The sequence below is a fragment of the Epinephelus lanceolatus genome, chromosome 14 (genome assembly GCF_041903045.1).
Source record: "Epinephelus lanceolatus isolate andai-2023 chromosome 14, ASM4190304v1, whole genome shotgun sequence".
Taxonomy (NCBI): domain Eukaryota; kingdom Metazoa; phylum Chordata; class Actinopteri; order Perciformes; family Serranidae; genus Epinephelus; species Epinephelus lanceolatus.
In genome coordinates this window covers 6,401,207-6,416,630 of record NC_135747.1, presented here as the reverse complement: position 1 = coordinate 6,416,630, position 15,424 = coordinate 6,401,207, and the positions used below count along the sequence as shown (strand labels likewise).

The 15,424-nt window shown below is 40.8% G+C and overlaps 1 protein-coding gene across 1 annotated transcript in view; it reads left to right on the top strand.

Annotated features, from left to right (window-relative positions):
* clasp1a (cytoplasmic linker associated protein 1a) overlaps nt 1–15,424 on the top strand; it is a 122,852-nt gene that overhangs the window by 75,019 nt on the left and 32,409 nt on the right. Inside the window, exons 13-22 of the mRNA XM_078174279.1 lie at nt 1,204–1,339; nt 2,344–2,414; nt 2,811–2,870; nt 3,471–3,548; nt 3,704–3,871; nt 6,301–6,347; nt 7,613–7,783; nt 12,564–12,671; nt 13,153–13,179; nt 13,887–14,051. Coding sequence (XP_078030405.1) covers nt 1,204–1,339; nt 2,344–2,414; nt 2,811–2,870; nt 3,471–3,548; nt 3,704–3,871; nt 6,301–6,347; nt 7,613–7,783; nt 12,564–12,671; nt 13,153–13,179; nt 13,887–14,051 — 1,031 coding nt within the window. The remainder of the gene's footprint in view (nt 1–1,203; nt 1,340–2,343; nt 2,415–2,810; nt 2,871–3,470; nt 3,549–3,703; nt 3,872–6,300; nt 6,348–7,612; nt 7,784–12,563; nt 12,672–13,152; nt 13,180–13,886; nt 14,052–15,424) is intronic.

Below are 15,424 nucleotides of genomic sequence, written 5' to 3'. Positions count from 1 at the left end.
GCTCTGGTTAGCAGAAAGCTTAACTATTAGCAACATTTTCTCTCTGCCTCTGAAACACTTTGCCGATAATGTCACGTGTTTTACTGACTGAGTCTCTTTTAGAGTTGATGATGTTCTCTCAGTCCACTTAAGTTAAGGTTTGCTCAAAGGTTATCATTGGATTTTTGCCTAATGATGCCAAAATAAAACTGCCTACCCCAGCTTTAAGCACGTTGTATTTGATACTGAAAAAGCACACAGTAAGGTTGGGCAATTATTATACAACATTTCCACATTAACAACCTCTAAGTGAGAGCATAGAACAAAGATGTTGTTTGTTACATGTCAACATTGATTGACTTAAAAAAAAAAAGAGGACAAGCCCTAATACACAGGTTAATGCAGTGAAAAACTTTGGTTGTCATTTGTGTTTTAATTGGAGAGTCATTCAGTTTTCATTAGTGGATCAGCATCAGTTGCCTTGCCAGGGCAGTCTTAATGGATTTGATTGGCAGCAGTGACATTAACTCAGATCTCTAACTCATTAGGCTTTGCCAGAGAAACGCTCAAATATTTTCTTTCCACATCTTTAAGCTAATGAACACGTGCCCTGCTCGGATATGAAACGAGCAGTGTGCCAAAAACCCCAAAACATTCGTCATCCAAATTATAATCCAACCCTGATGAGGTGCAACAGAGCAGAGATGCATGCAAAGAGCAGCAGGTTGATGAATAGATTGGAGTTACATGTATCCTATCATCCTTGTAATGTCACCACAGTTTGCCTTTTAATCCACACATTCCTCAGCTGTGGCAGACTGCATATTGAATTTTTCTTCAGTTTTTGGACCGTTTCAACCTAGATATACTTATTTGATTTTTAGTGTTAACTATTTCTTTCGTTTTCTCTTTCTCTCAGTTTCTCTCTTTTGTGTCTCACCAAAAAGCAACAGCTATCTCATTAACTTACATATGCCCTCTGCCTCTCTCTGATTTCTTTTCCAAAAGTTATTTTCTTACTCTCTGCATTTTACCCCTTAGTTAAAATGCAGAAAGTGAAATCAACTTTAACACATTACAGCAAAGTAATTTGAGGAGTTGTACTTGTAACACACCTGCCACAGTCCTCTTCATGTTGTGAAACAGAGCAGTGACACATCACCATGATGATGGCGTTTACACGTTCTTTAACACTTTGTCCTTCCCTCATTCTCCCCCTGCCAGACATTTGTCATCAATACTGGGTAACAAGTTTGACCATGGAGCGGAGAGCGTCATGCCCACACTGCTGAACCTCGTGCCCAACAGTGCCAAAGTCATGGCCACCTCTGGGGTGGCCACCATCCGCCTCATCCTCAGGGTAAGACACCCAGAGTGGGGAGTTGATGTGGTTAGTCAGGTGTACTGACGTATTGCTTTTTTGAGGCAGCAGAAAGCAATTGTGCCTTTGAGCAAAAAAAACCCCAGTATTTTCTGGTTGTTACACACACAGGAACATGTGGATGGGTGGGTGAAATAATACATTGTTAAAGAGGAAAATATTAATTACATTCTGTAAAATGTGAACATAGGAGAGAGCAGAGCCGCTGCCAGACTGCACATTAAGAGAGATACTGTGCACAGTTACGCACGAGGAGCAGTGTAACTTCATTGATTATTTTAGAGGCTAAAAGTTTTGTTTTGTTCCCTCTGTCGAGTTTATGAGTACAGGTTTGATGCTTAAATGTCCCATGATATTAGCTACAGTAACATTACTGCTCTTACTGCATTACTCTCAGCAGAAAACAACTGGCTTCTCCACTTTGCAGAATCCGTCATGTGCCAGATATTTTTTTGGGCATTTTTGCCTTTAATGGACAGGACAGTCAAGTGTGAATGGGGGGGAGAGAGAGAGGGGATAACATGCAGCCACAGGCTGGACTCGAACCCGGGCCGCTGCAGCAACAGCCTTGTACATGGGGTGCCTGCTCTATCCACTAAGCCACCGACGACCCGTGTAGGCTGACTTTTAAAAAGAATGGGAGAAGACACTGTGACTGGTTGAATTCATGTTTGCCCAAAACACACCTAATTATTTTATTAATCAATTAATTAAGGAACTAAATACAACCCCTTGCTTTGTGCTTTGATTATGCCTCACTTACCAACAAAACTAGTAGGACGTTAAATGCACTAGCATCATGCAGTATAGGTCGTTTGAGTAGAGCCTACAGTCATCTGAGACAGTTATGCTGCTGTCATATATACAACCAGACCACAAAAGCATCATCATGTGAGAATGAAATGATAATTTTAACTATACATAGTGACACATTACATTTGGACTTTTGAAATACACCTTATGTTTTTGTCTTTCTCTTCCAGCACACACACTACCCGCGCCTCATCCCCATCATCACCAGTAACTGCACCTCCAAATCAGTAGCAGTCAGACGGTAAGAGGACGTTAATCCTGATACTAAATGAAAAAGGGTATCTGTTCATACAGATACTGCAGGACAGAAGTAAAACACTTCAGAATTTATTATTTATTATTTCTTCTCAAGAATGAGCAAGATGTTATTTATATCAAACACTATTTTTTCCAATAAAGTGTTAGATATACAGTATAGAATATAAATACATTTTGAGTATTCATTATGTTACATTTAATTTCTTAAGTAGTTTAAAGAAACCATTCTGTCTTTGAAATTCTCTCCTTAAAATGACAGGCAGGTTCTGGTTTTATTTTATATTGTTTTATTGCTTATATAGTGTTGCAGTTGCTTCAATTCAGAGCTCTTCACAAGTTTTTGTTCCTTTGTCATGGTGTTACCTTGTCCCCACTCCAGACGCTGTTATGAGTTCCTAGACCTCATGTTACAAGAGTGGCACACTAATACACTGGAAAGGTAAGTTGTATTTCATGAGTTGGAAAATATCTGCTTTCCTCCAAATCCACAAAAATGCTAGGCAAGTGTGCCACTTGTGCGTGCCAAATGGATAAAGTGTTGTAACATATGTGTGTGTCTGGGCAGAGCAAAGTTCGAGCTTTTGGGTTTGTGGGTGTTTATTTGAAGTGAAGTAACAGCCTCTTCTTCCTCCTCTCACATGATGACATTTGAGTTCGCTAGCATTTGAGTTAGTTAAGTGTGGGTTGGACGCACCACTGATGAGGCCCATTAAATTGATGAGTCCTAAGAAAACCGTCATCATCAAGACCAACAGCGATAAGGCGACTCTCCATCACTGTAAACATGACAACCGCAGCAGAGGCTTTAAAAAGCGTGTGAAAAACCCTGTGAGTGGCCACATTGCCTGTGGACCACCGAAGGAATAAAAGGTGGAGGAGACAGAAAAAGAGAGAGAAGAGAAATACACTGCAGGACTTTTCATAGTTTAGCATTTGAGCTCTAAGGTTACAAGAATTGTCTGCCTATACTTCCTGGTTTCACCTTGATCTTGGGTTTAACTGCTTGTGTCCTCCTCACCATGTTCCCCTACTACCCCAGACATGTGGCTGTTCTGACTGAGACCATCAAGAAAGGCATACACGATGCTGACTCTGAGGCCAGATCCATTGCAAGAAAGTAAGTGTCATTGCATCCTAACAGGCTTATTTTATCCTTTTGGTGAACCTTGCTATGTCTTTTGTATCATGAGAAACCAAATATTCACCAGTTTTGACTTTAGATAAGTTTAAAATCTGCCTTCATCCTCTGCTTTTCCTCGCCCTCACCTGTAGATGCTATTGGGGTTTCCATGGTCACTACAGCCGGGAGGCAGAGCATCTGTTCCAGGCGCTGGAGTCCACCTATCAGAAGGCCCTCCAGTCTCACCTGAAGAGCTCTGACAGCATCGTGTCTCTACCCCAGTCTGACCGCTCCTCATCGTCTTCCCAGGAGAGTCTTAAGTAAGAACCATAATGCCCTCCCTCTGTCCTTACCCTTTCTTCACCCTTATCTTCCCATCCCATCCCTATTCCCTATGTTCTGTCTTTACTGTCCTGCTTTCGTTGGTCTTGAGATTACACCTCCTTCCACCCCACTCTCTGTTATCTGTTGTTCTTTGTCATCCTGCCTTCTGCCTTTTCCTTAAAGCTTTTGCACATCTGTTTGCTGCAATTGACTGGAGAAAACCACTAATGCATCTGTCTTATTGAACATGATTGTAAAAACATTGGTAATTGAAGCTGCAAGCAGCGATGAACGGGCCCTCGCAGTCCACGCGCGTCGGGGCATGCTGCCGTCGGGGGTTGTGCACCTAGATGTCTTGTCAGCTGTAATAAATAAAAAAATAAACGTTATCTCTTACTTACATTTCCAGTATACAGGTAGGCATCCAACCCACGTATGTATTTTTCCAAAAAGTAGAAGCTGAATACATGCCCAATAGTTCAAGGTCTTCTGACTCTTTAAAAGTTGACATGGTGTCTCTAGCTCGAAGTATGAAGGACAAGAAGAGGTTGAAAGTCGATGAGTTTTGAAGAGGATTTGAAGATTTTCCAATTTACTTCCGTTCACACTAATTAGACCGCCACCAGAACGCCACCTATTAGCCGATTCGCACCGCATTTTGCAAAAACCCTCATCAGGCCATGGAACACAATTAGCAAAAGTGTTGTGGTAATTGGACTGTATTTGGTCAAGATATGAAAGACTGTCTGTTTTGAAAACAATGTGCAGGAATTTGTTGTTTTATATTTTGGCCGTTTTTTGGACGATCAAAATTCTTTTAATAACTTTTTGTCAGGAGGGTCCACAGATGCTACATGCAAAGTTTGGTGCAAATCAGTCAAATCGCCTAGGAGGAGTTCAAAAAAGTATGTTTTTCATTTGTCGCAATTTAGCGAAAGGAAAGTTACCGCGAAAGTGGCCGTGGCTTACACCACACAATTCAGAGAACACGTAAATAGAAGGTTTAACAATGTGCAACATATTATGTGGGAGTTATTAGCCAAAAATGCTTTTGCATTGAAAATAGCGCCACCTGCTGGTCATTTTTGATGCATGAGTTACAGGGGCCAGTCTTTACCACCCCTATCAATTTTATTTCCATGAGTGTTATGGTGTTGGCACAGTGCCAAATATTAAATTAGATGGCCACCAGAGCGCCACCTAGTGGTGGATTGGTAAGTCCTTCGTCAGATATCCTCAGGAGGGCATTGACAATAATTATACCAAGTTTCGTGTTAATCCGCCCAACCGATGTTGAGATATAAAATACTTCAATTTAAAGAGCGCCACCTTGTGTTCATCACCCAAAATTTTGCACTGAGCCTCAGGGCCTCATGGGGAAGTAGTAAACTGAGTTTCATGTCATTCGGACACACCAATGTGGAGATATGCAGCACTTCCTGTTTTGTACTAAATCTGCAGGAAGTTGCTATTTAATAACTTCAGTATTCTTTGGAATATTGAAATTCTTTTAATAACTTTTTGTCAGGAGACTCCACAGATGCTGTGTGCAAAGTTTCGTGCAATCGGTGAAATTGCCTAGGAGGAGTTCGAAAAAGTATGTTTGCGACATTTTGTGAATTTGCGGGGAAAAAACCGGTAGGCGGAAATGGGCGTGGCCTATATCACAAGATTCAGCACAATTTACTGAACGTGTGGATATAAGGTTTTTGAATGTGTGACAAAGTATATGGGAGTTATGAGCCAAAATGCACTTTCCTTAATAATAGCCCCACCTAGTGGTGGAAATTCAGGAGGACAATAGATTATAAAATTTTTCGCCAGGTGTGACTTATATTCCAAGTTTGGTGAGTTTTGGGGTATGTTCAGGCAAGTGAAAACTGCGATCATTTTGGCGGAAGAAAAAAAAAAAAAAAAGATAATCAGGAGAAAAACAATAGAGACCTCGCAGGTCTGTGACCTGCTCTGGCCCTAATTATTTTCAGATGGGCAGCAGACGGGTGAGCGTTCTCACACACAGCCACATGCACACACTCTTGAATTGATTGGCATCATTTACCCAGTTTGTAGATTCCCCGTGGAGCGTGTTGACTAATGACCTCATAGTCAATCCATCAGGACTGCAGCTGTAGTGGTCATCAGTGTGTGTGTGTGTGTTTGAGGGGGGTGAGCTAATATTTTTCTATCTTACAGGAAGCTAAGGTTCCTGGGAGAAGGTCGCTAACGTGCAGCACTTGCTGTATGGGAAGATACTGTACACGGCCCATTTGTCATTATTATTTTTCTTTAAAGTGCCTTTCAGTACAATGAGTCTATACATTTTACATTTTATATACAATCTTAGATTAATTTTATACAATCTCTTTGCGCTGAATGTGATGTACATAAAGTCTAAAAAGTGTCTCGCTCTTCTTCTGTTTTTCAGCCGGCCATTGTCTGTGAAGAGTGTCATTGGAGGGAGCATAACAAGGAGTAAGCTACTTCATAAGTCAATTTCTATTCCTTGATATAGGGCTTTCCCCAGAAGTGACAGTTATACTGTATACAGTTAGGCAATAGCGTAGAATGAAGCTCCCTTGATTAAAACCTTATTATACCCATTCTGACATCAGCGGCACTAATCTATAGCTTAGTGGTTAAGATGAGATGAGATAAGAGAAAACTTTACTGGGAAATTCATATGCAATACAGCAATAAAAGAAGCAGTGTAAAGGGCTGCACACATGTTGTGTCTTTAACCGCCTGGAAAACGCTTGGTCAGGCACTGGGTGCTACTCTTGTGCCTTTTTTGTGCTAGCTTTCAAGAGCGTGGCGGCAGGTTGTGTCTGAGGTTGCTATGCAACCTTAAGAAGCACCATATCATAGCCTACTTAACTGAAATACTGAGTGCAGAGGTGCTGTTTGTGTGTTTGCCTATTATTCGTGGGACAGATGTAAAGCTCTGGCAGCATTAAAATGATTAGCTTCTTCTCCATATTTACCACAGACTGATACGGCGTGCACTGCTGCATTCTTAATGCTGAAAAAATTGACTACATTAAAAACAATACATTTTAAGGGTAGAATACAATGTGGCATGTGTACTACCCCTGAAGCAGTGGTTCTCAATCTTTTTTGTGTCAAGGACCTCTAAATTGATGCACAATAGGTCACAGGCTCCCATTTAATAAAATTTATGCTTTAAGAACCTCCATCTGAAAAGATTTTGGTTGCTAGATAGGATTGAGACCGAAATTTTGTCTTTGCCAACTTCAGTTGAGGAGATAACCATGGAAGAAGTGAAACCTATAACCAAAATAGTCACATTTATGACTCTTACTGTCACTGGGCTCACTCTTATAGTAAATTAAATAGTGAAAATACATGATTCCTCATCAATTCTGGCAACTTTCTCAAGGACCCCTGGTTAAGAACCACTGGTCTAGAGTCAGGAAAGAGATATAGAACTGTTTAAAATAATCATGACAAAATAAAAAATCGAAGTAAACAATGCCTTGACAGGTCAGAGCCAAGTCTAATCCAAGGAGGCCCCTCTGTGGAACAGGGGTACCTCTGGAGCACTGACATATCAGATCATGATCAGATTTGATCAGATTAGGATCTGGGGAATTCAGAGGCCAGGTCAATGCCTTTAGCTCTTTGTCGAGTTCCTTGGACCATTCCTGAACAGTTTTTGTGATACAGCACATGTAAACAGCCTCTGAGACTATATACTTGTCAATTCTGTGCTGTTACAGGTAAGCTGGTGAGCACCAGGGTGTCTACTACACCGGGTTCTCTCCAGCGTTCCCGTAGTGACATCGATGTGAACGCCGCCTCCAGTGCCAAGTCACGTCTGTCCACCGTCCCTGCCTCCTCGCCGTTCAGCTCTGCAGCTGCCCTTCCTCCAGGATCCTATGCCTCATTAGGTAATCCATCCGTCATCTTCCTCTAACATTCTAAAAGCAGAAAAACAAACCTCTGTATGGTAGTTCTTACCATACAAAAACAAATCTTATTTTGTCCAAGCTGCACAAGCAAACTAGAAGCAAGATGAAAGTTGGCCAAATACAGCTACAGTTTTGCTCACTTTGAGTTATATAAAAGACAGAACTGCTCAGAACAAACACTGCAGTGTTGCACCTGAGAGATTTATGGACCATAAACACCAAGAACAAATAATAACGATAATAATGTGAGCATCAACGCTGATGACCAATAACCTGTGAACAGTGGCACCAAACTTACACTGCGTGTTTCAGCTGTTTTGCCTTTTAAATTCAGATTTTATTTTGGTGTCAGTGGTTTTCTTGTTCTGAAAGAAATCTGTATAATATTGTTCACCACTGTCGTTGGTTTGGACTCTGCCATCCACTTGAGTTAACAAGATTTAATACGATCTATTTTAGGGGTGTACCCAACTCAGAATTATGTCAGTTAAATTGGATTTGGCTATTCAACATGACTATTCATTGCTTTTTTTCCCAAACAGAGTTGGAGACTTTCAGTGGAAGATTGACAGTGACGTTTACATAATATTGTAAACAAGCGAAGTTAGCCTTTTGAGCTAACAATGCTAACAACGGATCAGAAACTTAAACATTCTTTGTCAACACTAGTTATCAAACAAAAGCCAGAGACTGTATTGGTTGACATTGCTGCCCTCTAAACAGCAGGAAGAGGACAGGGGTGGGAGATATATCGATTATACTTGATGTATCACAAGTAGGATGTGTAAAATAACTGTATTGCGAACATTGTATTATCACTGAACCGTAGTTTATTTAATAATTTAGTGTTTTAGTAGTCGACAGTAGTTTAGAGGAAATTTCAAAATATCGTGATATATATTGTGTATCACAATATAGCCTGAAGATATCACAATATTATTTTGAAGCCATATTGCCCAGACCTAGCAGAAGATAATGTTATCTCAGAGCCTGACAGGGCAAAGCCTCTGTTCCTACTGACAGCTGTCTCCATCTTAGACTCACCCTGAGTCTGGGTCCGCAGCTGCCTGTACGGGAGAGCAGCGTAAAAAGCGTAGAGCAGGAACTCGGCAGCTAAAACTGGGGACTGAAACATCCTCAGAAGCACACTGAACACTGACTGACAGGAAATAATCAAAAAGGAAAAAAAAAAACAAAACTGCTCAACGTGAAGGATCTTAGCTGACCCAGGGGTCTCTGACTGACCATTCAAGAATATGTAGATAGCAACATACTTTCAGGGGACAGTCCTAATGTATTTACAGTTATTGTTTGTTATTGTTCTTGGTGTGCATGGCTCCTTACTCTGGTATAAGTATCTACAGCACTGTCTACAGTGTTTTAGCAAAACTCATTTTTCAGAGATCCCCTCAAGCGCTCAGTCTCCCATCATCATGAAGTATTAAGACATTTTCTTCTGTAGTCACTGGCTTTTATGGGCCTGACTGGGGTTATTAATGACTGCTGAGGTTGTCATTAGACTGTTCTGTCAGCAGGAACTGTTTAAGTCCTGTGTTGTCATTTTTGACAAATCGATGTGATGAGGCTAAATGGCCTCCTAGTGTGATTAAAAACCCTAGACACTTTTTAAGGCTGTTTTCACAACATTGTAAGCAGTTGGGGAATGTTTAAGCCATCTCCTGCCAATAGATATAAAATTTACTGTCATCCTTTAGGCCATACAGAAACTTTTCTCCCTATCATGTTCCTCTTCAATGAGTCCCTATAGCTTGATAATGGCCATTACTAATGATGATGAGGCCCCTTGCTCATCCACTCACTCCGGTTCCAGCTTCGATTGCTACTAATGTCTTCCTCTATACCTCTCCTCCCACTCGCTGCTGCACCGCCTTTCTTAAATGCCCAAAAGATGGCACTCCCGGTAAAAGTGATGGTAAGACTTGTGTTTGTGCGTGTGTGTGTGTGTGTGTGTGTGTGTGTGTGTAGTTATGCAACTTGCATAGAACACAAGAAAGTGAAGTTGTATGAGTGTGTCTTTTTGTCAACTGTCATGGGCTACATCCTTCCTCTCCTCATCTGTGCCTTCTTTTCCTCTCTTTATTCCCCCAAGTGGTCGTCAGTTATGTGGAACTGCATGGACTGTCTGCATGGATTTCTTCCTACTGTAACCCTAACAACTGTATCCATCAACTCTGTTACTTACACAGCGATCAAGTCTGATATTACTGGTCCACTCTTCAGGGTTGTTGTTAAAGTTGACAGAGAAGGTTTCTCGGTTTCTTTCTTACTCCACAGAAATTATCGTGCCACTGTAACAGATGGTGCACAGCATTGTGTCATGAACTAAATGGATGCCAAGTTTGGCATCCTACCGATGCTTGCTTTTAACTATCCTTTGCTATGTGGAGTATCATCAGGGTTGGTCAAAGACTTGGACTGTTCTGCTGTGTACACAATAAGGCATGAAATTTATGAATCATATCATTTGTTTTGTGATGTCATGTAAGGTTTCACTCTACAGATCCTTTTTTTTCTCTTGTCAGTCACCAACATGTCAAATCAGCTAGTTGTCATTTTTTATAATCTGAACAAAAAAAGCCTTTAGCCTAAATCTTGATAAGTTTGAAGATATTATTGCACACAGTGAGATCCAGCAGTAACACTTCCTCTCCACTTCAAGCAGACTTTTATTTTTAGCTTGCTGTGTAATTTTTGTTATCACACTCACACCCACAATTCTTGACATATTGTGTAACAGGTTACTACAATAGATGGTCTAGGTGAGATAGCTTTTGCCCTTAACTCATCATGAAATCCTCCAGTGGACTTGCTAGTTACAGCTCATTTTTATCACACCTCACGTTTATAATGGTGCTTTGAAGTGAGAGGTGAAAGTTTGTGTAATTTTTGGCCTGCACGTGTGTACTGCACTGCCAATTAAAAGTTTGGAATCAACTGTTATATTGATGTTTTTCATTCCTTCAATAATGGCCATTTTAACAGAGATAACAATGATATAATTCACACACCAAATGTATTATTTAAATTTAAAATAGGTGAAATGATTTAAACTTCCATTTAGTCGATATCCCCACAGAGTTGCATGATGGGAAAATACTGTTGGATTCTGAATTTGTTTTGTAGTTATCTAGTAATCAGTGTCATCTAGAACATTTTTCCCAATTCATTGTTTGTGGAGCAGCTCCAGACTTTATTCGTCATGACATCACAAATTTGAGTTTAATTTGAGTGGCTTCAATCATAGGAATTACATGTATACATTTTGATAATGGGCGTGGGTCCCCTTTAAATATGACTAACAGCTCCAGACCCACTGCATGTATAATGTAACAATACCATGACATGCTAAATTTTTGATGTTGCACAGTCTCAGTAGAAACTCACCAATTTAGGGAAAGGTTTCTGTCAATTTTCCATTGCTACCTTACAACCTTAAGCTAGCCTTTTAGCTTGCAGCTAGCAGTGCCCAGTGGCCTAAATCAGGAAGCTGACAATTTTTTTTTCAGAAGCCAAACTTCAAATTCAAAATATGTTTTTCTACTCATTGTAAGAATGAGTATTATGGAGATTTGACTAAATGTAAGAGTATTTCTCGTGTTTGCAGGTTTTCCTGTCTCTGCACCATCAATAGTTGTGATTAGAGGCATTATGTTTACGGATTATCTGTCCCATTCTTGTAAATGCTTTATCTCAAGAACGCCTTGAGGGAATTTCTTCTGATATGGCACAAACATTCACTTGGACTCAACAATGAACTAATCAGATTGTGGTGGTCAACGGTCAAGGTCACTGTAACCTCCTCTGTCTCATTCTTGTGAATGTAAAACCTCAAGAACACTGTCCGTCATTCTTGTGAACACGATATCTCAAGAAAGCCTTGAGAAAAGTTCTTCAATTTCATTTTCACTTGGACTCAGCAATGTACTGGTTAAAATTTGGTGTTCAAAGGTCAAGGTCACTGAGACCTTGCATCATTCATATATCTAATAGGATAAAATGATGAAGTGATGACATTTTATGTCCAAAAGGTCAAAGGTCAACACCACTGTTACATTATAATGATCTGCAAAAACACTTTTCTGGCCATTATTCAACACCATATCTCAGGAACATTTGGTCAGATACTGAATTGGTGACACTAATTATGGGTATCCACCTTGAAACTGTGCTGATTGTATAGATCTTCTGTGCTGCTGGGGGGAAGATGTGTGTGAAGCATCCATGTTTTCACAGACATTGAAGCAGACTTTAAGTGTAACTTGAGTGGTTTGACATACAACCGCAAAGCAGTTAATTCTAGTTTAGCATAGGGTACTGGCTGCTGCAAAGGATAGTCAATGTTTGTCTTTCTCCAGACCTGGGTCAAAAAGTTTGCCAGCATTTCTTATGGTTTGTTTTATCACAATAAGGCACACAAGTGGGAAATGACACAAGTACTTAAATGTTATTTAAGTGGTGCTTCTCTGTGTCCTAGCTAGCACAACCATCCTGATCTCTGGTTGAAGGTTAAAACTAACACTAAGAATTCTCTGCAAACTAGTAGACCCAGGTCTGTCTGTTTCCCTCCTGTGTGTTTTCAGGGGGGCTCTATCCCCTCAACCAGGTCTTCTTCATTCTGTCTCCCCAGACTTGTACCTCTCCAGCATCTTTGTCCAGGGTTGGGGTGATCACTTTTAAGTCATTCACGTGGATTTAATATCAATGTCTTCCTTCCCTCCCTCCCTCCCTTGTCATCCAGGTCGTGTTCGTACCAGGAGGCAAAGCTCAGGCAGCGTGGGTGGAGCCAGTACCTCAGTGGTGGACAGTAGGGGGCGCAGCCGAGCCAAAGTTGTCTCCCAGTCTCAGCGTATGTACATGCACCCCGCACAGGTTCTCATACAGTGAAGCTGAATTGAAATCAGAGTCAGAATGTCTTTAGTCAAACTATACACACTCTCTGTGTTACACTCTGCATTACACAGCTATGTGTGTGCATACTGCATACCAATCTGTCACTGTCATGTTTCAGTATGATCTCTGTATACATCGGCTTCGAGATCATACTGGATGTTTTGCTGTTTCTTGTATATGTGTGTGATGTTTCATGCGCTACAGCACCGTGAAAACACTTCCAGTCCCTCACAAATCTTGTGTATTTGTGCAAGTGTGCCCACATGCATGCACAGTGTGTATACATGTTGGTATCTATGTATTCTTGAGATCTGGCAGTAATCGGTACCCAGCTACAATGTCCAGAGTGCCTGCTGGGTAAGTTTGATAAACATAACCCCTTTTGTCTCATTTTGACCGTTCTCCACCCTGTCCTGCCTATTGCTTCCATCACCCAGGATCCAGATCAGCCAATCCCATCAATGGTAAGGCCTCAGCTTCATCCATTCACAAGCCAGATGCCTCGTTCCCCCCTCGCCACCAAGCACATAGAACTTTGCACGCTGTCCCATTCTTATAGCTTTTCACATGTAGCATGCTGCGCCCATCACATTCACACTTTTATTTCTGATTACTTTTCCCCCACAGTTTGACAAGCTGTTTGGAGCCGGAAATGTTTGCTGTCAGTCATTTTCTTGTTTCTGTAGTTGTTGTGTTCACTGTTGTATGTACCATAGTAAATGTCTTCCCACAGCACAGTTAGTTACAACATGGGTCCAGCCCCCCTCACAGTGTATGTGTGCGTGTATCTAGACTTTTACATCTGTATTTCTTCATGTAGATTCTAATTTATTTTCTTGTGAAGTTCTGTTTGCCCCACATGCTGTATTGTCATCAAAATAGTATTCATTCACCTTCAAATATAACTGAATCCATGAAATATATGACGTGGGTTTATATTCCACACTGAGATGAATAAAAGTAAAAGAAGACATAATAGTTTATGTTGCTGCACTGTCCCCACAGCACTGGATCTGTTGACACTTGGCTAGTGTTTTGAGATTTGACCAAGCATGTTATTAAAGGTTGCACCACTCCCTTACCTTTATCCCAGCCAGTGTCTCAGCCACTCTGGGTACTGTCTAACCACTGTACATGTTTTTGTGTCTGCTTGTTTTTTCTCTCCCGACAGCCGGCAGTCGCTCCAGCTCCCCGGGTAAGCTTCTTGGCCACAGCAGCTACGGCCGGATCCCTCGAGCCACGATGTCAGCCACCACCACGCCAGCAGACAAGCGCAGCAGGATCCCTCGCAGCCAGGGCTGCAGCCGGGAGACGAGCCCCAGCCGACTAGGCCTTGGTAAGGCCAGGACTCCATCTTTAGTAACAAGCTACTGTAGCTCTGCAGGACTATGTGGTGTAAATGTGGAAAAGTCATTACTGTGACCTCTATAGTTAGTCTTTCTTAAAGTTTTAAATTCTTTGACATCCCAAATTGAAGAATGCTTATTGTGTAAGCAATGCATTGTTCATTTGATCAGTTGATTCCATCGGCTACATGAGCAGGAGGTTGTCTGTGAGTGTATGGTGAAGGAAAAACAAGAAACTAAAATGTAATATATCATAGCGTTCATAGTGTTCCTGTAGTTCATTTTTATTGCGAAGAATCTATAGGAAATTAAATGTTTATCAGTGAATTAGCAGAACTTGTTAGCAGCTTTTCTTCAAAAAAGACAAGCCTAATAATACTGTAGGGAGGAAGAATTAAAGCAAAATTGCCCATAGTGAGATGTTAGATTCAGAGCTGCAGACAGCAGGCTCTTACTGCACCTTTGCTAACAGCTCACCTCCAACAGGTAAACTTCTTTTACCTGCCCTGCTGTGGAAAAACACATGTAGCATCACCAGTGAAAGACATATCTTTAAGCGGGTAGTCCTGTTGTAATGAAGACGCAAATCCCTGCCGCACTGGGTGGACAGGCCAAACCAAACAAAACCAAGCTAAGGTCAAACCGGCACATGACTGTCGAAAAGGGGTACAGGGTCCCCAAAGCTGCATGAGGGGTCGAGAGACCTCTTGATTTTAAGCAGTGTGAGAAGACTTTTAAAACATATACAGTACACACATATGTACAGTTGGCCTAATCTCAGCATTTCATTCATTTTTGTGAAGAACATTAAATTATTATTATTTTTTTAAAGTTTAGATTATTGTTTAAGATAGAAACTTCAAAAAATCCCAAGGGATAAGGGCACAGTGAAGACCTGAACACAATCTGTATTCACAGAGCCTTCACTCTGCCTCATCCTGCATCAGAAAAGTAAACAGTGAAAACAACCAAAGAGCTAATGTGACAATGACCAAGTGCAGGGAGAAGAAAACACTGCATTAGTCAAAAAAAAGAAAGTGTTGTTAGTATGAATGATTGTTGAAAATTTAAAAAAAAAAAATACATAATACAGCAAGAGAGAGAATACTATAAAATATTTCTTAAGATATCAGACAAACTTATGCCTGATAGAATATTCACAGGACTCAATAATCAAAATTCACTGAAATCACTTGTTTTACACAAATTTCCTGTAGTTATTGAGTTCACCGTTTGGGTTAACTGTACAGTTTATCGGTTGTTCTGTACTGTAATTATTATGCATTGAATATAAACTATCCATAAAATATCTAACGTAGTCAGGGGTCATCAGTTCACTCAATCACAGGAAAGGGGTCCCTTA